This window comes from Xenopus tropicalis, chromosome 1 (genome assembly GCF_000004195.4).
Source record: "Xenopus tropicalis strain Nigerian chromosome 1, UCB_Xtro_10.0, whole genome shotgun sequence".
Lineage (NCBI taxonomy): Eukaryota > Metazoa > Chordata > Amphibia > Anura > Pipidae > Xenopus > Xenopus tropicalis.
This window is the reverse complement of record NC_030677.2, coordinates 148,062,224-148,086,482: the sequence shown is the minus strand read 5'-3', so window position 1 is coordinate 148,086,482 and position 24,259 is coordinate 148,062,224. Positions and strand designations below refer to the sequence as shown.

The window sequence follows — 24,259 nt, the reverse complement described above, 5'->3', positions numbered from 1 at the left end:
GTTTTTTTTTTAATAAAAAAAATGTCTTTATTTAGAAACTATTATTAGCATCAAGTAGATATCACACTTGCTGTACATACATGCAATGTAGAGCACAGAGGTGGCTGAAACAGGTATTCTCAAGGACAGCTGCACTAGTGTTAAGCAAAAGGCTGTTGTTGTAACTGAGGACTTGATGTAAATTCATTTTGTATTTGGCAAATCCACTGTCTGAGACTGAATGTGTATCAATACTAAGTACCAGAGCAATGTAAGGTTTATTTTCCTGTATCTGCGACATTAACTGGTGTTGCAAACTGATGTAATTATACTGTCTGACTAGACAGAGGGGCACTCTATATACTAAGACAGACAATAGGGACTCTATAGCCCATGTAAATAGATTGCACTTGAGCATTTACCACTGCCCAAGTGTCCAATGGAAAGGGCTTAATGTAGCAATTCCAAATACAATAGATAAAGAGTTGGGCTGGGTCTCCAGTAGGCACAGATCTAAGATTATCGGAGCAGTCTTGCTTTGACAAGGCTTCTGATTGTATTTTGGAGGCAAAGTATGAATGCATATTAACTGTGGCAATTAATTGGCTAACTGGCTGCAAGCAGGTTAAAAACTGGATCCTGGAATACACTGTTTGTCTGTGCTATTAATGAATATTGCTGCACTGGCCTGCAAGGGTAAAGCTAGGTCCCAGCTAGACATACTGTTTCTGTCTGTGCCATTATTACATATTACTGGGCTGGATGCAAATGTAAACCAGAAAATATGCGTGGCTTTATTGTCAACAAGATGCCAGTGGAAAGTTGTGTAAATAACAGTAATTCCATATTATCTTAAATGCCACCAAAATATCCAGATCAAAACCCTGCAGTTGCAAACGTCAGTTTTGTGTAGATACATAACAAATCTATTTTGTGTGTGCCAGGTTGAGTGCTATATTAAACTGTACTTCACTTTTATTAAGCGACTTTAGCAATAATAATAACTCTGCAATCAAAGGTCACATTAAGGATTGTCCTACGCACCAAAGCTGCAGAACTGTCGTTCCTTGAGGAGCTGTTGAAGTTATTTAGTGGCACTGTCATGTAGGATAATACAAGGATGAAATAATTCTGAGTGACTGGAGTCGAGAAGGACTTTTTTCTTTCTTTTTTTTTTTTTTACAGGAAACCCTTGTGCTGCTCTAGGCCAATCTGTCAGTCTACATTTACACTAACAGTCTTCCACAAAGATTAACAGGTTGTGGTTGCCTATGCCAAAGCATTACCCGTTATTCTGCTCTTTATTTGAGGATCTAAACAGGTTAAACAGCACCACATTGAAAAGGAAAACATTTGGAATGGAGGAGGTATGTATTTAATTTGCTCTAAAAAGACGTGTTATCATGTGGCAGCCTGCTGAAGCTCTCAAGTGTTTTTGAGGGTGAAGGGTTGGAAAAGGGGGTCAAGTTAGATAAGCAAATCTGGTCCTTAAAGCCATAGGTTATATTTGTGTATATTGTGACTAATTTAATGGTATGGAACCACGCTGACTAACATGAGTGAGTATTGTAAATACACAGAAATAGTCATTAGGGTTAATTTGCTATTTATCATCAAATGCTATTTGCTTCACTTGTTCATTTGCCCTATTACCTTATACATTACCTAACACATCTTTAGCCATCTTGGCATCTTCTACCCAAAGAACACCATGAGACCCAACATATTATGTGATGGACTATAACAAACTGGGCTCTGGAAAATTTCTACAGAACTCAATACTGCTGTATTTTTGCTTTCTTATTTCCCATGCTCCTCCTTAATATCTCTTTGCCAACTGAAGGTACACTGAAGGTATATGTATTTTAGGGGTTTGGCTTATAATTATGTGTAAGTACTGCAGGTAGAAAACAGAAAAATGCTCCCAAAAGAAATAAAACATGCTTCAGTACAAAATCCAATAAAATGCAAAGGGCCATTGCTTTGAAGTTAATGGAATATTTTTAGCATTTGTCACAAGGGGATTACTGAATGGATGCTCCTGTTTTTTTAAAGACCCTAAGGCCCGCTTTGTGATATATCTGCATCTGCCTATTAGTTGATGGGTGGCTCAGACATCCTGATGCACCTGTATTAAATGTGAGGATATGCTTCAGGGATTCTTAACAATACAACCCAGCTTCTGCCAGAGAATAATTCCTCCCTGCTGTTCTGCTTTCATCTCTATAGCTCAGAAGATCTGTTCTGCTACCTTTCATAGATTGGAAGTGAGAGGCAGTGATGAAACGCAGAGAGACTGTACTTACAGAGCGAAGCAAATCACCCTACCTTTACACAGGGGGCCATTCCAAAAGAGTGGTTGTCTGCCATCTGGTGCAAATACAGCTCCGACCTGGATGAAGTTAAAAAAGACTTAAATGATCTCACACTATAGACATATTTATCAGACTAGTGGCTAATGCTTAGCAAAATATTTCAGGTGCAGTTCTCAACAATCATGGAAAAAAATGTGTTGAAGCAATAATACAGGAGAAGTATTCACATAAGAACAGTGCCCACAGTCTGAATTGTCACAAAGGAGACATGTAAGACATATGTTATGGGAACAGTACAAAGACCATTATGTCTGCTGTACATTGAAACACACAGTGGCTTATGTTATCATACAAAAAAACACACATATAGCTTTTCTCCATAAAGAGAGTATACATCTGTTCTTTTCTAAGCAGATTTTTAGATTTGACTTGTTTACTTAAAGGAGGGGGAAGTGCAATGGGTAATCTTACATTTAAAAATAAATATTTAGAATATAAATCCAGCTTTCATTGTCTTGTGATTGTTTTTCTGAAGTGCTCCTGTTCTGCCACAATGTGCAAAATTAGGCGTGCTATGAACCACAAACACATTGCTTTGTATAAACTCTATGAATTATAGCAGAACCAATGAACAGAACCAAAACTCTCCCTGTCTCCATCACAATGTCTGCAAAGTGCCAAAAATTGCTTGTTCGGTTCATTCTGCAGCAAGCATGTCCCCAGAGTGTCTCTGTTTAGTTCTGCAGATTTCGTATTTTCTCCTATATACTACTCAACTGACCTTGGGTTCTAATTGTCACTACAATCTTCCTGACATATAATACAAATAAGGACAGCAAGCAAGAGCTATCTCTATAATACAGCACATCAACACCATCTTAACTTAGAAGTATCATGCACATGTATCGTTAGTACCCATGACTGGTACGCTCCCAGCCAGGGCCCAGGATAGGCATAGTAGACATGGCACCAATAACTATGATGCCGGTTGAAGTTAATTGACCAGCAATAAACCAGTAACACAAAAACACTGCACTAGCACTAGCAGAGTGCAGTTAATGGGTGAGGAAGTCTACTTTTCTTTTAAAGCTCTCCTCTTTTTTGGCATGTCCACATACAGTGTATGAGCTTCTCTTAGTTGTCTCACTACAGCACACCAGGTTTTCACTAACGTGTCTTCATAGTCAAGGTGCAGTTTACCACCTGGTCTGGCTCGGTAATATCTGTCTCTCCTTTATATCGGGCCAAAGAGGAAATGCCTGGCTAAGACACCTCCTTGTTTAGGCTCCTGAAGGAGAATCTCCCCTACAGGCCAGTCTTATAAAATTGGTGACACCTAGTGGACAAACTAAATATAGTCTAACTATATACACTTGAAATTAGAATTCATCTCCTTACACACACACCAAAAGGTATTTATAGGGCACACAGCAAGGGAGGGTGTATCAAAGCAATGAGTGTGATTCCTTAAAGTGTTTTACTACAAGGGAAGGCATTGGACTATTTCATCTATTAATAATAATTCTTATAAAGGAAACATATACTATGTTATATGTTCCATTCGTTTTCCCTTTACACTGATAATAAAAAATCAGGACATAACCCATTATACCTCAAGAATATGTTTTCACTATAAAATTACTATTTAAGATGTAAGTAGGAGCTTTACTGCTTGGCTAGTCTGAGATCTGCTCTGCAGACATCATCATAATAACCCTTTGAGACCAGATCTATCCAACTTCTTACTTATAGCAATACAGATAATATTAAATTGAGTCACACTGACGACAGCTCTGCTTTGGACCAAGGAGGATGATGTTTCCTGCAGTAAAGGTAGTTGAAATCAAGGTGCAGAAAGATGATAACCAGCTGAAGAAGTCCCATGAGTGAGGGGATTGATACGGACATCATAACTTGTCATAATGTTTACCAGACCGAAGAAAGGAACTTGTAACTTTCAACAGAAAATAACTTTGTTTATAGAAAAACTATATATATTCATTAGAATCTGTGCAGTTTTAGGTTCAGCCAGCATCAATGCCAAAAAGAACAACAACATTCTATCTTTTATTGTAAAGCAGTTCATTAAAATGAATATCAAGCAGGCACCCCCAGCTGCATGCATAACCCACAGAGTGACGAATGACCATACAATGTCACCGCAAAGGACAAAGACGCTCTGTTTACACATTTACTATGCATCGGCCCTGTCTTGATTACCATTAGACTTTGCTTTGACACAGGACATTAATCAGGCTATTCCCAGGCTGTAAAACTCCCATTGCACAAACCATGCATCAAACCCTTTTGAGCCAATGTCAATAGAACATGTAGCTGATAACTGATGACTGGAAGCATTTTCTCTGTAACTGCAGGGCTTTGGTATTGCCAAGTAAAATGCCGTCGTTGGCAAAAAAAACAGGTTGAGTTTAGGATTTATCAGGTGTGACTCAGATGGATAGAAATAAATGCATGATTAGTGATGCGCTAATTAATTCCAACCACGGGATCCTATAAAAAGACCCATGGGGCAGCCATTTCTTCACTGAATGAGAAGAGTCTTGCTGGCAAAAGCATAATAGAAGCACAACAGGAACAAATGCGCCAGCATAATTCAGTTACACTATGGGTTCCGGAAACATTTGTCATGTAACAAACAGCTGCAGTGTTCCTAAACTAACTGTTTAAAGGCTGCAGAATACGGGACACTCATAATATAGTAAAGACACATTAACAGAATGGCTGAGTTTAACCCTCCTAATGTCATGAATCAAAGAATCTCCAGCGCTGGATTTAAAGAACTATAATGCCAGCACAGTTGAGTCTACATTTCCAGTTAACTCTTTGTTCTAAATGGTTAAGGAAGGGCAGAGAGGGCATGTGCCATGGGCCATCAAAGCCAACACATTGTTTTATTTTAAAAGGTATTTCTAGCTTTTCAATCATTGTTGGCCAACCCCGCTGTAGTAAAACTACAAATTTTAGCATTCAGTTGTCGCAAGAAATCTCTTGGGGGGCGTAGATATAGTTCAGTGACAGCAGGAGTGCTCACCAGTTCACCAGCCCAGATTTTAATAGATTTATCCTACTTTGTTTTGGCCCTAAATCAACCCATATATATGTGCCCATACACACAGAAAAATATCTCCCTGTCCCTGATGCCTCATTCCTACAGAGCAATTGCATTTAGCAGTATTATCTCTCCCCCTGCTGGAGAAAATGATGTACATCAATAATTTACAGAGAATAAACAGGTTCCATTATCAAATACTATGATACATGACCATGATACATGAGAATATTACATAAAGGTTGTTTAAAGATATGTTTTGCTCTAGCACCAGTCTTAATTATGCTCCCATGCCACAATAAATTGACCAAGTCTTAATTATTTAATCTGTCACATACATGAAGAAGATTCCTGCGTTTTATGGGTGAATTACCAAGGAAGAAGGCTTTTACATTCTGAAGCATAGTTGCATTGGAAAATCCTAGTCATACTGCTGGGTTCTGGAAATACTTCCTCCTAGCGTAGCACAACTCTCTATTAGGCATGAGGTTCCCCTGCTTTGCTGTATAGGGTCTGGTCAGATATCTGGTCATTGGCTAATATATCAGGAAAGCCAAAATGCTTAATAATGTAATGCCGAAGTAAAGAAACCACTTTGTACCACTAGAAACCAAGAAAGTGGGGGGCATTTATCAAATAGTTTCCCCTAACCTAGCACAACTCTCTATTAGGCCTTGAGGTTCTCATGATTTGATGTATCTGGTCAGCTATCAGACATTTTCCACAATATATATATTTGTACTGCTCTGCACCTCCAGAGCCCAACACAGTGGTGTTATCTATCCACACTGGTCAAGTTTGCACCTGGGCAGAAACCTAAAGTGATCAGTCAGTGATTAGCTTTTTTTCAGTCAGCTGCCTACGTGCAAAATATAGATAGTGTGGATAGATAACCCCACTATGATGGGCTCTGGTGGTGAAGATCAGTACTAATGTATATTGTTGAAAATGTCTGATAGCTGACCAGACTATACAGCAAAGCAAAGGAAGTTTTTCTAGGCTAGACCCCACAGCTCAACAGTTTACTGATTAGGGAGTGTGCACTAAATCTACAAATTGAAAATGCCTTCAGTAATTACTTCAACTTCCTGTCACAAAAATACGGTCAGCAAAATCGAGAATATCTTGGTAGTGGTTGCTCCTCAGGGGAGCGCTCTGAGTAAATGTAGTTGTCTCTGAGGGAATTGCCTCACCTTTAAATGTGAACAGGGAAGCTGAGGAAATCTGGCACATAGCGAGGATGACAAATGGGGTTTGAAGTGAGAAAGCTAGTAGAGGGGGTCTGACTGAGGAGGATGTGAAGTGTGGAAAGGTAGAAATGTAAAGAATATGAAGAGAAACAGTAAATTTAGAGCACAGGGAATAAATGTTCAGCTTTTATATTACCTTTAATTAAGTAACAGAAATGTCAGTTGTATAAAGAAAAAAATGCATGTGAAAAAGTGATAGTGTCCCTGTAACTGAACTAGAATATGAACATATCTGCTTTTATAATATTTAGATGCAGCAGCAGAAAGTAGCACAGTTTACCTGAGATCTGTTTCTGCTCCACCCAACAGTTGGGTAAACACATTAAAATTACTCTCCCCCTGAGGTTGCTGTGCGACACGGATTCTTTCCAAGAACATAGTCTAGGAGAAAAGCATAGAAAGAGTTGTTAATGTGCCTCACTGGCCCAATGCATGTAATCTGTTACCATGAGCTCTCTAATACATGGAAATGTTCTACTATAAAAACAGCTGTTATTAAAATGAGATACATAACTATTTCTTGGCAGAGATGCTTCTAGGCTTTTCTTTGCCTCTGAGTCAGGGTTCTAACCTTGCCTCCTTGTGAAAGCACCCCTAATTCTCGAGTCTGAAAATTAATGTCACAACCTGCTTGATCTGGAAGCAGGGACCTTGTATTTGGTAGTTGCAGCTATAATAACCACCTGTTCAATAAAAAATTACTGGGCTTCCTGTATTTGCATCTTTCTTCACTATTAATAACAATGGCATCAAGAATAATGTCTGCAGGCTAGGTGGCAGCCCTAGTTACCGCTTCTTCCAGTCTTATGGGCTTGTATTTCCTACCACCTGCCCTTACCTCTCACCTGCCTTAAGGGCTTGTATTGACTGCTGCTGCCTGGCCTCTTGCTTCTAGTTACTGGCCAGTTTATACTTGTCTCTCAGCACTTTTGCATTATTGCTATTTGTCTTTCTTCAGTTTATTTCTTAAACCATTTTTTTGATTTTTGTTTTCACTAACCACCATGTCTGTTAACATCGAACACCAGTAAAGAAATCAATGATTAAGGATGAAAATGGAAAGCTGAGCTTTTTTGGGCCAAAATCTGCACAACATGCGCAGTGTCAGTCTCACTGAATACATTTTGCTGAACCCATAATTGGGACAGTACAGGGCTAAATCAGTAATCCACCGCAAGATAAACTGCTATATACAAACATTATCCAGGGAGAAAAAGGATAAGAATCAAAAATCAGGGCAATGCCCTTGATCATCCTTGGTTGTGCCTATCTAAAATAATCAACACCCCTTATCACATGCCTAGAGTGAGACTGTCCTACCTAAATAGAGACTATTGGTATTGCAAAGCTTTAGGAAGAAAAATCCGTGTAGCATTGTGCTGATGGTGAAATTAAAGATCTGTCTAAACAAGTGTGACATTTTTCCAGCTTAACAATGTGCTATTTTTTCATCCTGTGGCCCTGAGTGCTGATCTTTAATACAGTTTCAGTGAAGGGATGCAGTCTGTGATTGGATTATTACCTGTAGGTGTCCTGCAGTTATACGGCCAGCAGCATTAAAGTCCAGGGACATCACCATGGAGAAGCGGGTAGAATTGCTGCACTCCCTCGTTGTCACGCAGCCAAAAGACTTTAGAACTGTAAACATTGCTTGAATTTTCTCCACTGGAATACACAGCAGGACATTATTTTAACTGCTGATTGGAAAGGGAATGCATCGTCTCAAGATACTGTGCCAGCACTAGCAAATGTTAACTAATATAGCACAGCCTTTATTTCTATATGTACATTATGCTTATCTAGCACAATCCCCCATGCCTGCCATATCTGCACATTTTTTTCTAAGGTATATAGACTTGCATATTAAATTGATGAACTGAGATATGTACAGTGTATGTACTAGCCTAAAAATGTAATCAGAATCTGACTGCTTTTATTGCAAAGTAAATGTTTATACTATGGATGCTAATATTTTGTTCATTGCTATGGGTTACAGGGCTTGGGCCCCAAAGAGCAAGTCAAGCACATCAGCAGCCCACTTAGGAGCCTCTGTATGAATAAACACCTCCCTTCCCCCAGCTACAGTCTGTTATCATTGTAGATACAGAGGAGCTCTTCTCAAAGGACTGCTTTTTGGGGTCAGGATGTAGAATGCAGCTTTAGTGTAATGTCTTACAGGGAGATTAGTTGCCCGCAATAAATCTCTGCTACTGGGAGTGTTAATCTCCTTCCACTTGCAATAAAGGGTGGAAAGGCCTACCCATTGCTTCGGCTTTCCGAAGTCGCCCTAAGTTACATAGCTACACAGAGTTGAAAAAAGACCAGAGCCCATCAAGTTCAACCCTTCCAAGTAAACCCAGTATGTATGTATATCTTTATTTATAAAGTGCTACTTATGTCTGCAGCGACGTACAGTAGAATACATTAATACAAACAGGGGGTTATTAAGGTAATAATAGATAAATACAAAGTATAACAATAAATACAAGATACAGTTGCTATAAGTAAAGAGTCAAAGACACAAGAGAATTAAGGTCCCTGCCCCCTAGAGCTTACAATCTATATGGGAGGGTAACTTACAGACACAAATAGGCAAATATAAGTGCTGTAGGTCACAGCAGGTGATACTACAATATAAGTGCAAGTTCCCAGATCAGGTGCTGTGCGAGGGCTCAAAAAAGTAGTAACCACTACTGACCTATCTATACACTCACATACATTAACCCATACTGACCTATCTATACACTCACATACATTAACCCATACTGACCTATCTATACACTCACATACATAAACCATATATATACCAACATCAATACTAACTGTAGATTTTAGTATCATGGAAGTTGTTCTGAGCTGAGACTAGGGGTAGTGGAAATTACCCGATATTAGGAGTAAAGGAAAAGGGGTTAGCTTAGGATTGCTGAGATGGGGTACAGGGGATCTCAATAAGAGCAGCCTTCAGCGGCTAGTTGTGGGGATTAAGTTGGATAGTTTGATTTAATGTTTAATATGTTGTGGAATGTAATGTACTTGTTGGTTAACATTAATGGTTTATAAACTTGGCTGTGGCCTTTTCAACCCAGCAAAAGAGTTGATTGAATGCTAAGTGTGGTGGGGGTCAGGTCTGGACTGGGATTCAAAATAGGCCCTGGCATTTCAAGTACACAGAGGCCCAAACAGCTCCCCACAGACCCAATAAACAGTGACTGTCTATGACATCTTACAGCAGCTTCTCTGGCATTTGCCAGAATCCACAGATTGCCTAGTGGGCGTGTGGAATTTATTTTGTCCAATGAAGATGCATCGTTCTTTTCAGACAGCGTTTCGTGTCAGATGGAAGATATTTAATGTAGTTTAAACATCAGTTTTGTATTAGCTCCATTACATTTTAGCTCATGCAACTACATCCAACTTATAGGATGGGTTTTATCTGTCTAACACCATCCTACAAAATCTCCTGTGGAGTTTAGCCTTAAAAAATCACTTTATAATTAGTGCTTTGTAATGACAAAAAGTGGTTAAATGTGGATTTTTTTTATTAAAAAATGCATTTTCAACACAAGTACCATTTATTGTTCTCATTTTAGCAAAGTTGTTTTTATGTGAATGCTGTCCCTTAAATGACGACTGTTTTATATATATTTGCTTTATTTTTGAGAAAAGAAGTTTAACCAACTAGATCAGGTTTCAACCAGAGATTTGGTAACAATAAATATACACAAGGGTTAATACAGACATCCTGTTGTTTTTCATAAGCCTATTAGTCACTATGGAGTTCTGTTAGCATATGCAAGTACAAGGCAGCAAGCTGAGCTCTTCTATAGGGGGTAACACTTCATTATTTACAATACAGGATACATCATGATATTAAGAAGCATTTAAGCAAATCTCTTGATTGTGAAATCATGCAACTGTAAAACGCCTCCCATGGTACCAATATGACGTGGAGGTACTACCTTTCCATTGCTAAGTAGGCACCAAGGTTAAAAACTTTCAGCACTGGCATGCTCACAAAAACCCACAATTCCAATCATGCACTGTGAAATCTCATCACATGATGGGAGGAGTTATGCTGTCATTGCTGGTATATAATATATTATGAACATTCCAATGGAACACATTGCTTAGAGTAAAGCCAGCTAACATTACTGTTATGTGTGAGATGTGCGAGATGGCTGCCTAACGTCACTATTAGCATTGCTAAGTCATATGGTATTATTGGCAGCATTTGCTCAATCATTAACTCTTACACTTACTTTGTCCAGTAGCAGTAACGCATAGCAACCAATAAGATGCTTGCTTTTTAAACAGGTGACTAATAATTTCAACCTGCTGATTCGTTGCTATGGGTTACTGCACCTGGGCAAACTCAGTGCCTCTTATTACATAACCTCCTTAGTGGTCTCTTAAAGCTTAACTTTTATTGGCGTGATGCAGCTAGAAATCGAAAGCGGAATCTTTAAACCTGTTGACCACTTTATAAATACTTGTTAATAATAACAATACAAGTATGGGATCAATTATCCAGAAAGCTTGGGACCTGGTGTTTTAAAGATAAGGAATCTTTCTGTATTTTGGATTACCATACCTTAAGTCTACAAAAAAAAATAAAAGTTTAAACATTAATTAAGCCCAACAGGATTGTTTTGCTTTCAATAAGGAATACTTATATCTTAGTTTAGATCAAGTACAAGGTACTAATGATTTTAAAAAATGTAAATGATTTGCTTATTATGGAGTCTACGTGGGGATGGCCTTCCTGTAATTTAGAGCTTTCAGGATAGCAGATCCCATACCTGTATTGTAGCCACAAGGGATTACATGGGTGGATGGGGGAAAGTTTAACATAATTTTACATAACATTTACATACGCCTACACACCTGTTTAATGCAGTGAATAAAATATAAGGATAGTAAAAGTCACAGAGGAGTTCAGCCTTCAGCATCATGCTTTTATATAGTCATGGTCATGGTATATGGCACATTATTTAATTTAATATACAAGTTTCAGTGAGTCATATGACAAATTACATCACTAAGCGCCAATTATAACTGATGACATCACTAAACACCTTTTATAAGGATATAATTACAGGATATTCATGTTTCTTGTGTATTACATAGTACATAACGTTCCCTCTATTGTAAAATATAAGTATATTATAAGTTACGGTGGAGTTCGATGACCATATAAAACCATGAGGCCGAAGGCCGAACACATTTATACAGGTCAAGGAATTCCGAGGCAACATCTAATATCCTCATATTTTACAAAAGAGGGTACATTATTTATTATGATATGTGTGAATCATGTGACAGAAATGACATCACTGAACATTGTTTATAAGGATATAATTGACAGGATTTTCATGGCTGTTGTGTATTATATACTTAAACAAATTATGTCAGCAGTTATAATCCGTGCTTAGTGATGTTACTTCTATCACATGTGCATTACAAAAAATACTGTAACACAGCATTAGGAGTACTAGAAGTCCCATGACCTGCTGTCTCAGACTCATTCCTCCAGTATCCATATATCTTACAACAGGAGCATGTTATTCTTTATATATTTCATGGCATATTTAAGTGTCTTGTGTTTTATAAATGTATTATAAATAAATTATAAATCACCTTGGAGATATTGACCTGTATAAAAGCTTACAGCCTGCTGTCTTATGCCTTGTAATATCGGTATATTTTACAAGAGGAGCAAATTATTCCTGTGTATTTTATTGCTTATTTAGCGCTTTTGCATTTTATAAGGAAATAATAAGTCACCTTGGAGTTACTGACCTGTATGAAAGCATTTACATTATTGCACAATGCCTTTAAATGTTGAATGAATATGAATGGCAGTAAGTGTTATACTTAATATAAAAACATTATTTTTTATGAATAATGGTTTTCTTTAAAAAATATGTATTTAATAAACAGAATTTACAAAAAAATGATACCTGTTACTCTGTTGTCCACAGTCCCAGCAGCCGCTGCGAGATACTCCAACGCACTCTGACAGCAAGTTGTTTTGCCAGATCCACTTCTCCCCAGTGGCAAAATAGTCTGGTCCTGACGCTGGGTTAACATGTTCCAGTAAGCCTTCTGTGCCACAGAGCAGATGTGAGGTGGCATGCTGTCTTTTTTTCCTTGAAATACCTAGGGACAAGGCCACTTGAGTTAGAGAAATAATAATATACCGTGCAGTTAGATGACAGACACATGGGGAAATCTCTTGGAACGTGACATTGACGGTTCGATGTTACAGCAGAGCTTCCTTTAAGCGTTCTTTGTTGCAGTAATGTTCCCAGTGTTTAATATTGGGATATACAGGGAATACATGCAATGCTTTTTATTACCATGTTGACTATTTTTTCTGCCACAGTATTGATTATGGCCTAGCATGTATTTAGCCCAAAAATGAAAGTGATGAGATCCAATCCATGTCTGGCTCACAAAGGTAAGCAGATAGTAACTGATATCTCTAACCTGTATGACCCCTCTTGTTGCTTAAATGCAGCTTAAAACATGTTTACAGATTTATGGTTTATAAAAAGAAATTATTATCCAAATGTTTATGGCTATGATAAAGGAATATTTACTCCTACAAGAACAAAACAAAGCTTTCAGGAAATTGGTTGTGGTATACATAGGGATCTGCCTGTGCTGGGCTACAGAAGAAGAGCTAATGAGAAGTAAAACCTTCCATCCTTAGTTAAAGGGATTATTGTTTTCATTTAGAAGTATAATGCACTGCAGCTCTCTTTCATGTAAGCCAACATGTCTTATTGCTGTGTGGTACCTTTAATCCCTGCAGGAGGGCAAGTGTAAGTTTAGTAACGCACACAGTAGGGTGGAACTGTTACAATCTGCTCTGCCCATAATGATTCATAATGCAGATAGTAACAAGTTCTCAGCCTGAGCACTCCCCATTACATTAGCATTACAAAGAATCACAGCCAGCCATCAGCGTTGGGACTTATATTAGAGCAGCTGTGGGAGTCGACCTTTTAAAGATATTTTTATCTCTGCTACACTCTGAGCAACAGAGATTTTTTGGTTTCCACATTACAAAATGTTAACCCTTTTTTATTGTCTGGAACGATACATTGATGGCTTTGCTAATTTCCTCTACCAACGGCAAAATGCTAATTTGTTTTTATTAGCAAAACCAAGAGAAAATGGGCTAACTTGGCAGAAGAAAGCTATAAAGGAATATTGGAACTAGTCTGCCTGAGTTTTATTGTCACACACGGTAACATCGTTTTTTTCGTGGTTCTTGGGTGCCATCTGATGTATGAAAGTGAATAATGCACATGCTGCTTCTCAATAAGCTTTGGTTAAAGGAGACAAAACACAAGCTGTATTCCTTCACTACACAGAGTGTAGGTCATTGTTTCTTAGCTCAGAACCCAGATATATATAAATATATATATATATATTTTATCTGCTGACCATAAATCTGAAAAAAAAGAGATTGTTTGGAATCAACCTACCAACCTATAATGTGGCTCATATGTACAGTTGTGGCACACATGACTATTACAGACTATTACGATTCAAGGTAGGCATTAAGTATGGGGCTCCTCTACACATTGTATATTCATACTGAATTCATGATTCAAACTTTTTTCCCCTTAATTTCATTCATCAGAAATTTTTAGTCGTTCCAAAAATCACGAGTGAGCATTCTGGGTAAATCACAAACATGGCTCGCTTGAAACAAATATTAATCCTGCTTTAGGTACTGAGCCATTGCAGCAGAGGTGTTAGCCATCTCTTTACTACAAAGACCTTGCTTTATAAAAGTGTAGAAAGAGCCACAGCACTTACCTTTGTAGAAAAGTTAGCAACAGGAGAACTTGGCTTTAGCACTATTAGGTTTGGTCCAGCACTGGTGTGAATAAGTTGGGACTGGTAGCGATGCCGCAAAGTGTTGATGACACTGGACTCATTCAAACTAATCAGAGTTGTCAAGTCTTCTGCATAATCAAACTTTGATGGGTTGGTCTGTGGGAAGTATTTCATTGTTAGGTCTCCTTCATTGCTATTTTTGTGGGTTTAAATACAGTCTATTGAGTCTTGAAAGCAGAATCTAGCTTAAAAATGTCCCACTAAAGTACAAGCAGGATAAAGTGTAGTTGGGTTTGATGTATACATATACAAAACTATGTGTAACCTAGCATATGAATGTAGCCCTGGACACCATGCCTATCCAAGAAGATAGCCATGGCCCAAAGACATTATCAACATTTAACCCATGGCAACCAATCAAATTGTTGCATTCATTGTTCAAACTGCAGCTGGATGAAAAAATGGCAATCACTGATTGGTTGCTATAGGTTACTGCCTATGTGCAAATGTCCCCAGTGTTGATAAATAATCCCCACTAAGGAAATTTGCCACCCCCCTCAGGGCATGCCACATCATCACCACCTTCACAGTAAAGAACTATTTACCCTGCAGAAAATTCTGCAGCTCTGACAATAAAATACATTTTGAATTGGTTGATGTGGGTTACTGATCCTGTCATTCTAATGCTATTAGAGAAAGTTGGGATTGTTTATTTACCAATAGTTGCTCTCTGCAAAAGCAGAAATAAATATAGGACTTGTCAAATACTACCAACATTTGCTATCTATGTGATACAAATAAATAAGTTATATTTTACCATGTGTACAGCTTAATAAAACTGATATAATAAAGAGAAATTCAGCATTTTAAAAGCCATTTTCCAATATTTATCAATGGTGACAAGAGGGGAATGTTCCAATGGAACACCATTCCATTTATAGAAGCTTAAAATCAGCAATGCCTAGAAGCCTCATGAGTGAGGGAAATACACAGAATTCTGTATCTCATTACTATACAGTACAGCAACTTTGTAAGTTGACCTGTATGGAAAATGATCCCTTCTTAATAAATATTGCATAGAGTTTGTGTTGCTTGAAATGAAAGCCTTAATAGTTTAACAGTAACGTTATATGTTCATACCAAGTGTAAAGTCCTCATTACATTACACGGTTTACTTCATAATTATCCATGAGAAACAAATAATGATCTTAAATTTGCTTTAAAACTTAACTTAAGGAAGAATAAAATGTCCTAAAATATCAACCTGTTGAGTTTTTTCATCATTGGGTACTTAGTAGAACATACCGCTGAGAGTGCACCGATGGCCTCTAGCTCTGCATCCTTCTATTTGGTATTAATGGAAAATTTCCGTTTTTCCATAATAACTCAATGAAAACCTAATAACTGACAATCTTTTTGCAGCTCTTATTAAAGTATGATCAGACACCCAGAACTGCATGAGCCATTAGCTTTAAAGGAGAAGGAAAGGCTAATAAAGAGTTAATCTCAAGCTGCAGGCATACTTTCAGTTGTCTCAATAGTGCCCTTAAGTCTCCCCATATTTCTCCCGTTCAGATGATCTGAAGCCAAACAGGAAGAAAAAACGCTGAGCTGTATAAAGAAAGTTCCCATAATGCCTCACTCCTGCACAGACACCCAGACCAAGTGAAGATGCTCAGTTAGTTAGACTATGAGCCAGCTTCCTGCTGATTGGCTCAGATCCACATTCCTAAGGGGGGGAGTGAGTTCTTTGCATTCTTGAGGGAGGGGGAGCAGGAGAGGGGAGAGAGCTGTGTGTCTCTGGCAGAAGAAAACAGACACAACTAATCTTTTGACAGAGAAGTCAGTGCAGCGTTTCTGTGAGTGCTTATGGCTGTATTTACATAGACCTTTCTGATAAAACTTACTTAGTTTTTACCTTTCCTTCTCCTTTAAACTACATATGTAGCAACCTTTGCTTTGCCATTACACCACTCACAAGACAGGATGTCAGGGTGCGACAGTGATCTATAGCAAGAAGTCTAAGAGAAATGTCAAATCTGTATGGGGAGATTATTAATAAATTGGCACAAAGGCCACTGCCTGGACAACAGCTGTATAACTATACAACACTTTCCCATTACTTAGGGTATAGAGCAGTAAACAGGTTCTCCTGAATTCAAACCAAATTGAAGCTGGAAGAGATTTCAGAAATCATTTACAGGTATGTTATTTATTACTTACTCTATGAATATTTTCTTCATCAACTTCTAAAACTCTGTTTTCCTCATCGATACGAATTCTTACTTTTCCCGCTGCTAACTCGGGTGTCCCAACATCAGGCTTTAGTTCTGTGGCTGTGAGCAATATAAAGTATGTTAATCATACCTGTTCAGACGGATTTGCACAGACTGACCCTTATCATAGACCAAAAACGTTTAATGGAACAGAACTGTAATGCATGGCCGGAAAAAAATAAACATTGCTCTTAGAGATCAATAACCAGGTATGTGACTTTTCATCTATTCGCAAAAACAGTCAGAGAGACTAACCCAAACACATTCTTTGGGCAATTTTAGAGATGCCATAGCCCTGAAGCCTACATATTATATCACATACTAAATTCACTTGCTGATCAGATTTGACCTGTCAGTTGAACAGCCTTTAGTCAGATTCCTTCTAGATAAATAGCATTCAAACATTTGCTTTTTTATTAATATGACAGAGAAATATTACTCTTGCCATATGAACAAAGGTCCTTTTTAAGAATACTCTTGCTGCTACATTTAAACATTATCTTTCATTGACAGGTGATCAGAGTACATACAGCAATCCAACTGCAACATGTAGAAGCAATAACTATAATAACTGGAAGGGTAATCTAAAGAAGAAGACTTAGGGGCTGATTTACTAACCCACGAATCCGACCCGAATTGGAAAAGTTCCGACTTGAAAACGAACATTTTGCGACTTTTTCATATGTGTTGCGATTTTTTCGGATTCTGTACGAATTTTTCGTTACCAATACGATTTTTGCGTAAAAACGCGAGTTTTTCGTATCCATTACGAAAGTTGCGTAAAAAGTTGCGCATTTTTCGTAGCGTTAAAACTTAACGCTACGAAAAATGCGCAACTTTTCGCGTAAGTTTTAACGCTACGCAAAATGCGCAACTTTTTACGCAACTTTCGTAATGGATAGGAAAACTCGCGTTTTTACGCAAAAATCGTATTGGTAACGAAAAATTCGTAAAGAATACGAAAAAATCGCAAAGTACCGATCATTACGAAAAAAACGCAATCGGACTCCATTCGACCCGTTCGTGGGTAAGTAAATCAGCCCCTTAGTAAATATGTTTGGTTTTCTTTTCATTTTATTTATATTATTATAATTATATTATGCTCTTTATTGTATTACATTTACACTTCTACCTGGAGGAACCTATGGAAGAAATTTGGGGCCAGCAAAAAATTAAAAAGTCAAAAACGTAACTTTTGTAACGTTTTAAAGTCATAATATTTAGATTTAGAGTCAAAATTCTGTTCTTTTAACATCAGAATTTGACTTTCAATGTCAAAATATTGAGTCATGATTTAACTCTTAAGTCATGATTTGGGGGGGGGGGGGGGGCAGTGCTATTCTATAAGAACAAGAAAATCACAGCTAGGCTGGATCTGTATTATAAAAAAACAAAAAAATGACAGCGAGCCAAATTATGTATACAAGATAATGAATACTTTATTACAGTAGATGAATAAGCCCATGAATAAATGGGATATGCCTGACTGCGCCACTATTGGTGCTTTCCAGTCAGAATTTGTTTTTTATTGGAGTTTTAAGGCAGCTGATAAGAACCCCATATGCCATTAGTCTTATATTGTACAATTAATACAGTGCCGGTTTGTATTGCTTATTTTGTCTATTGATCTCACTATGCCAGCATCCCTACTGGCACAAAGGCACTTCTACAATAGTAATCTGACGAGTAAAACTTCTATTCAATATTTAGAACGGACATCGTCTCCTCTCCTCTCATTTCCCTTTTTCTTTTGTGGTTTCTACGTGTTGTCATAATAAATAAAAATAATATAAGCATAATATAAAATATAAAAGGGATTAACAAGAGAAGGGGAGGGGGTAATTTACAATCATCTAAACCTCTCAAATCTGCATTAAAAAGAATACCATGGTCCTTGGCACTCTGATATCACCCAGCAGTGCTACAGAATATAATATAAGCAATGTTGCTTCTGCATTATCACACATACCCAGTGTAAAGCCATCATTGTGAATATACCAGACTTGCTCTGTTTCATACCACACATCTCCTGGCACCTAGGGAAAAAACATAATGAGATTTGCAACTAGCAGATGTTAAATCAAGAGGAACGATTGTAAAATAAAGCATTGTGCTGCAATCATGTATTATTAAAACACTCGAATGGTGCATTTTATGGCTGGATTGCTGAGTGGGAATACATTTTTCCCTCGTTTTTTTTTCTGAGGGGAACTTAAGGATCAATAAGAAAATAATAAATGTAAAATTAATAAGAATCAGGGAAGAATAGTAAATGAAAAGAACAGCTGTTCCAGTGCTTTATTTAAGCGTAAATGATTTATAGCAGTCAAGATATAAATTAATTGCTCTTTGCTTAAGATTTCTGGCACATTCCTTGCAAAACAATGTGGCTTTTAGAAGCTTTTGGAAAACGCTCCCTCGGGATCCTATATAAAACCCTTCAGTGCTTATAAATGTCATTATACATTACAAAGAATTCAGGCTGCTATAGATGCAATGTATCCTTGTGGGTAATTTTAATGCAACCAAATACTGAAAGATTTTTAAAATGTTTACTACATTCTTATCGATTATGTGTAAACAGGTCTTGGAATCAACTGGACCAGTAATGACCAACCTGTAACAGTCCTGTTTTACAGAACACTGAATCTTTATGCATTCAGCACAAGCAAGAAAATCAAGCTGCCTTAATATCTTATAATGCTGAATTTGTATTATCAATTTCAGCTAATTTAAAATTGTATTTTAATGGATTGAATGCCAATTGTATGAAATCTCTTCTTTGCCTGTTTCTAATAAGTAGGGCATTATTATAGTGCTGTCTTCTCTGTCATATAGGCACTATCTGGAAGTATCTGTAGGAAGGGTCATGTAGTCAGACTACATTCTAAAAGCTGTATTAGACAAAACAGGGTTCTTAAGCATGAATTTTATGTTTATTAAACATATGAGGTACCTCATTTGCACAGTTAGTTGATTAGGCAGTAGAATTAGCAACATGTTGCTCGCCATCGCTTTGGATGTTGCTCTCAGTGGCCTCAAAGCAGATGCTTATTTTTGAATTTCTGGTTAGGAGGCGAAGTTTTGGTTGCATAAAAACCCAGTTTAATTGCCAAACAGAGCCTTCTGTAGGCTGCCAGTCCACATAGGGGCTATTAAATATCCAATTATAGCTCTAATTGGCACCTCCAGGAACTTTCTTCATGCATGAATGTGACTCACAGGTATAAAAGGTTGGGGATTCCTGGTGTACTGGATATCTAGTGGTGCTCCAAAGGTGTACACACTACCTTAAGGAGTCTGGAATACTAACCCCACTACATTTGGGTGGAGCATTTGCTTTAGCTCACTAGACTTAACTATCTTACAAACCTCGAACGTACTGGTCACTGTCAGGAGTGAGGCTATCACTAACTGGCCATAGATAATTGGATGAAATCAAGGAATGGTTTCCTAAGGGACTTCTGCTGCCAGGCTCCCAAACACATCCACCACTGACGCTCACTTCCATTTTGCTCGCATCCATTATATAGACTATGAGTAGGAAATTGTAACAATATGGGCCAATATGGGAAACCTCCCATAGGACATAGGGAACTTCATTACATTACATTTTACATTAACATTTATTTATAAAGCGCCAACATATTCCGCAGCGCTGTACAATAAGTGGGTTACATACATTGGACATACAGAGTAACATATAAAGCAATCAATAACCGATACAAGAGGTGAAGAGGGCCCTGCCCAAAAGAGCTTACAATCTACAAGGAGAAAGGGTTGAGACACAAGGTGTGGGAATGGGCATGACCAGAGTTGTGAGAGGTGGGACACAGGGTATTGCTAAACTAGATTAGGGTAAGCTTCTCTGAATAAATGTGTTTTTAGAGATCTCTTGAAGGCAGAGAGTTTGGGAGAAAGACTGTTTGTGGGAGCGAATTCCAGAGAAGGGGGGCAGCCCTTGCAAAGTCTTGAATGCGAGCGTGTGAGGAGGGAATGAGAGAGGAGTTGAGGAGCAGGTCAGTAGAGGAGCGTAACAAGCGGGTTGGATGGTATCTAGAGATGAGTTCAGAGATGTAGGGTGGGGCAGAGTTATGAACTGCTTTGAATGTGAGGGTCATTAGTTTGAATATTATCCTGGATGGTAGGGGAAGCCAGTGCAGAGATTGGCAGAGTGGCACGGCAGAGGAGGAGCGGTTGGAGAGGTGTATGAGCCTGGCAGCAGTATTCATTATGGACTGGAGAGGGGACAGTCTTTGGAGGGGAAGGCCAATTAATAGGGAGTTACAGTAGTCCAGGCGAGATATTATAAGAGAGTGAATAAGAATTTTGTCAGCATCTTGGGTGATAAATGATCGGATTTTGGAGATATTTCTTAGGTGAAAGTTACATGATTTGATAAGTGATTGGATATGAGGAGTGAAGGACAGGGCAGAGTCAAGGATAACCCCAAGGCACCGGGCCTGGGAAGATGGGGTGATGGTAGAACTGTTAACTGTTATAGATACCTCGGGAACAGTGTGGGCGTTGAATGGGGGAAAGAGAACCAGTTCAGTTTTAGAGAGGTTTAGTTTAAGGTAACGTTGGGACATCCAAGTGGAGATAGCGGACAGGCAGGAAGAGACGCGAGTTAGAAGCTCTGGGTTGAGATCAGGAGAGGAAAGATAGATCAGGAGAGGAAAGATAGATCTGAGTATCGTCAGCATAGAGGTGGTACTGAAAGCCAAAACAACTGATTAATTTGCTTAGTGAGGAGGTATAGAGAGATAATAGTAAGGGGCCCAAGAGAAAATAGTAAGGGACCCCTTATTCCAAAGCAATAAGTTAAATGCATGCATCCCTGACAAATGTAAGCCAGTGGTTTATGTTTTTATCTGAAGGCTAAGTAATGAAGTTGTAACTTTGTATTATTGTTTTGAGTAAAACTGTCACAGGATTAGAATCATTATTTTGTGTTAGTTTCATCATATTCGGGGTAGAACAGCTATAAGAGGAAAGCAGCTAAAATCTGTTTGTTACAGTTTCAGATCTGTCAGTGTGCAAGTATATTAATCCTTATCATTTCATACCATTTAAGTACTTACATTTGCAAGACCACAAAAGTGAGCATATATTTCCAAGACCCAGTACTCTAGAAAAGCATTTCCTCAAGCCTCCAACCACCTTCTCCTTTGACTGCTATAAGAAAAGCACTTCTAGCTGTAGGGCCCTTACACACAGGTGCTGTTATATGTCCTTATACACATTGGAGACACAGATGTGGAGGCAGCCAATAGCATGAGTTAATAGATTGCATTTCATTTTATCTAATTGTTCACCTGAGCACATAAACCTGCATTTTAGAACAGCTGTGTCTTCATTGTACTTTTTTAAAATGCTTACTTTGGCCCTGTTTGACTGGCCATTGGGGATCCTTTATTTTTGATAAAACGTAAACTTTTTTTATAATGCGCCATGCTGAATTTTTTTAAATGTAAATGTTTTAAATACAACATGTTGTATGTGTTTGAGTAAGAGCCCTTACTCAACCAACTAGAATATCTCAAGTCTCCAGGATCAATGTTGTTCAAGATCCCAGTAAAACTGAAATTACCTGTATATACAAAGCATCAAAGCAACCTTCGTGCAGCAGCTTAGCATTGTGGGTAATTAATTGAACAAATGTATAGAATGACCCTCGGCAATGGTGTTGTTACCTTTTCTGAGTCAGTCATTTCTTGTTCCCCTTGATTTTTAGCCTCAGCTTCATCATCATCATCACCGTTGATCTTCAGCTCCACCTTATTATCATGTAGAAAGGTCTCCTCGCTTATGTTATTAGTATCTTGCTCAAGTCTTTCTACTTTTTTCTCTTGAATATCATCTCCTGCAATCACCTCTGGCACAGTATCTTCTGCTGCCTGCATATTTTCTATTTGTACAAGATCTGGTGATCTACACGTTGAAGAGAGAGTTTCTGCTGCTTCCTTGAGTGTTTCTGCTACTTCTGTGCTGGGCTTCGGTTCTGGTGAAACTGCTTTCTTTGCTACCTTTGTAATATCATTCAGGTTGAGGTTTATTTTACTTGTTTTTTCTGTTGCTTGCCCTGGGTGTTTGTCCCCATTCAGTCCATTCATAAACAGATTATTTTTAGATGCCATTTCTTCTTCTTCTTCTACTGCAAGAATGTTCTCATCTTTAAACACAAACTGCTGGACTAATGATTCACTGAGTTTACCAGGTGACTAGAAATAGAAAAAAAGAAATAGGAATTAAGTTAAATAGGGCTTAAGTGGGAATATCCGACTTCTAATTGCCATTAAATAATCTTTATGTATTTAAATGTTTATGATAAATTGTGCTTCATAGAAGAGGACACCTACCTAAAACTTTGGTGGTTGTGACTTTTAAAGCTATAAGTTGCTATTTGCAACTAACCGTGGCCCCTTTACCCCTTACCCCTGCTATATTATGTAATGGGACTGGGAATTATCACTGTATAGGCTGATATATTGGCTTTAACGGCATTATACCTTATTTTTCAAAATAAGTGGAATGAATAGGGCTTGTGCTCAACATTTTAAGCTTAAAAACATCTTGAAAATATAGAACTTTGGCATCTAAAAGCTTAAGTAGAAGTCAGTGGGAGCTGTTATAGACAAAATTCAAACTCTTTATTCAATTCAAGTTTTCAAGTTGTTGTTTTGGGGTTTTTTTGCGCTTGTAAACTCACAAATTCAAGGTATTTAAGTTTATTTCACAATTTTATTCAACTGGGTTTTTTTTATATTCTGATTATTTAATAAATAAGCTATCAAATTTATTAAAAAAAAAATGTAAATTTTTTTAGTTGTGAGTTTAGTTGTAGGAAAAACTTGTAAAACATCACAAATTTGAATTTTGATAAATAGGCAACAAAAAGTCTGGTGTAAAAAGCAGCAGTTGCTTGAAAATAATGTGTAAAAACACAGCATTCCCGTAAGAAAAAAAAATTACATTTTTTTTACCACGGCACCATACTTGCAACCTACATTTTTTGATTGACCAAGGTCACACCATAAATAGAACAGCGTAAAATAACTGCATAACTAACAGCGTAAAAGAAAATAGATTTGCCATTTATTTTGTAACATGATTTGCACCTTTTTTTGACATCAATATTAAGCATGATAAATGGGCTCCAAAAAAAGTAAAGCTGAGCAACACATTTATGGCAGTTAAGGGAAAACCTCAAGTGGAAAATAACTATTAAATGTAACTTAAAATTTAATTGAACAAATACAAAAGGGTAAGCAAAATAAAACTATGTACAGTGTCGTTCTAGATAGAAGATCATTATTACAATATAAATATTTTATTTCAAACTACTGTTTTGTTTTTCATTTCTGTTACCACCATGAATGGTTTCTGCTTGGTCACCAACTGAAGTGTTTGTTATTTGATCTCATGAACATGTGTCCATGTTTCTAGAAGGCCAGATGGATAAGTGCTGACATGCCTTTCCTAGCAGCAGCTGCTGTATCTGTACTAATAGCC

General features: G+C 37.7%; 1 protein-coding gene across 2 annotated transcripts in view; it reads right to left on the bottom strand.

Moving 5' to 3' along the window:
• The window catches only part of myo18b (myosin 18b), a 281,470-nt gene that overhangs the window by 234,021 nt on the left and 23,190 nt on the right, over positions 1 to 24,259 (bottom strand). For both annotated transcript variants that reach the window (XM_018090002.2, XM_018090005.2), the window contains exons 5-12: positions 22,441 to 22,968; positions 18,714 to 18,780; positions 16,692 to 16,804; positions 14,448 to 14,624; positions 12,575 to 12,773; positions 8,137 to 8,279; positions 6,895 to 6,995; positions 2,308 to 2,371 (exon numbers count right to left, since the gene is read on the bottom strand). In XM_018090002.2, the coding sequence (XP_017945491.2) occupies positions 2,308 to 2,371; positions 6,895 to 6,995; positions 8,137 to 8,279; positions 12,575 to 12,773; positions 14,448 to 14,624; positions 16,692 to 16,804; positions 18,714 to 18,780; positions 22,441 to 22,968 (1,392 nt within the window). The remainder of the gene's footprint in view (positions 1 to 2,307; positions 2,372 to 6,894; positions 6,996 to 8,136; positions 8,280 to 12,574; positions 12,774 to 14,447; positions 14,625 to 16,691; positions 16,805 to 18,713; positions 18,781 to 22,440; positions 22,969 to 24,259) is intronic.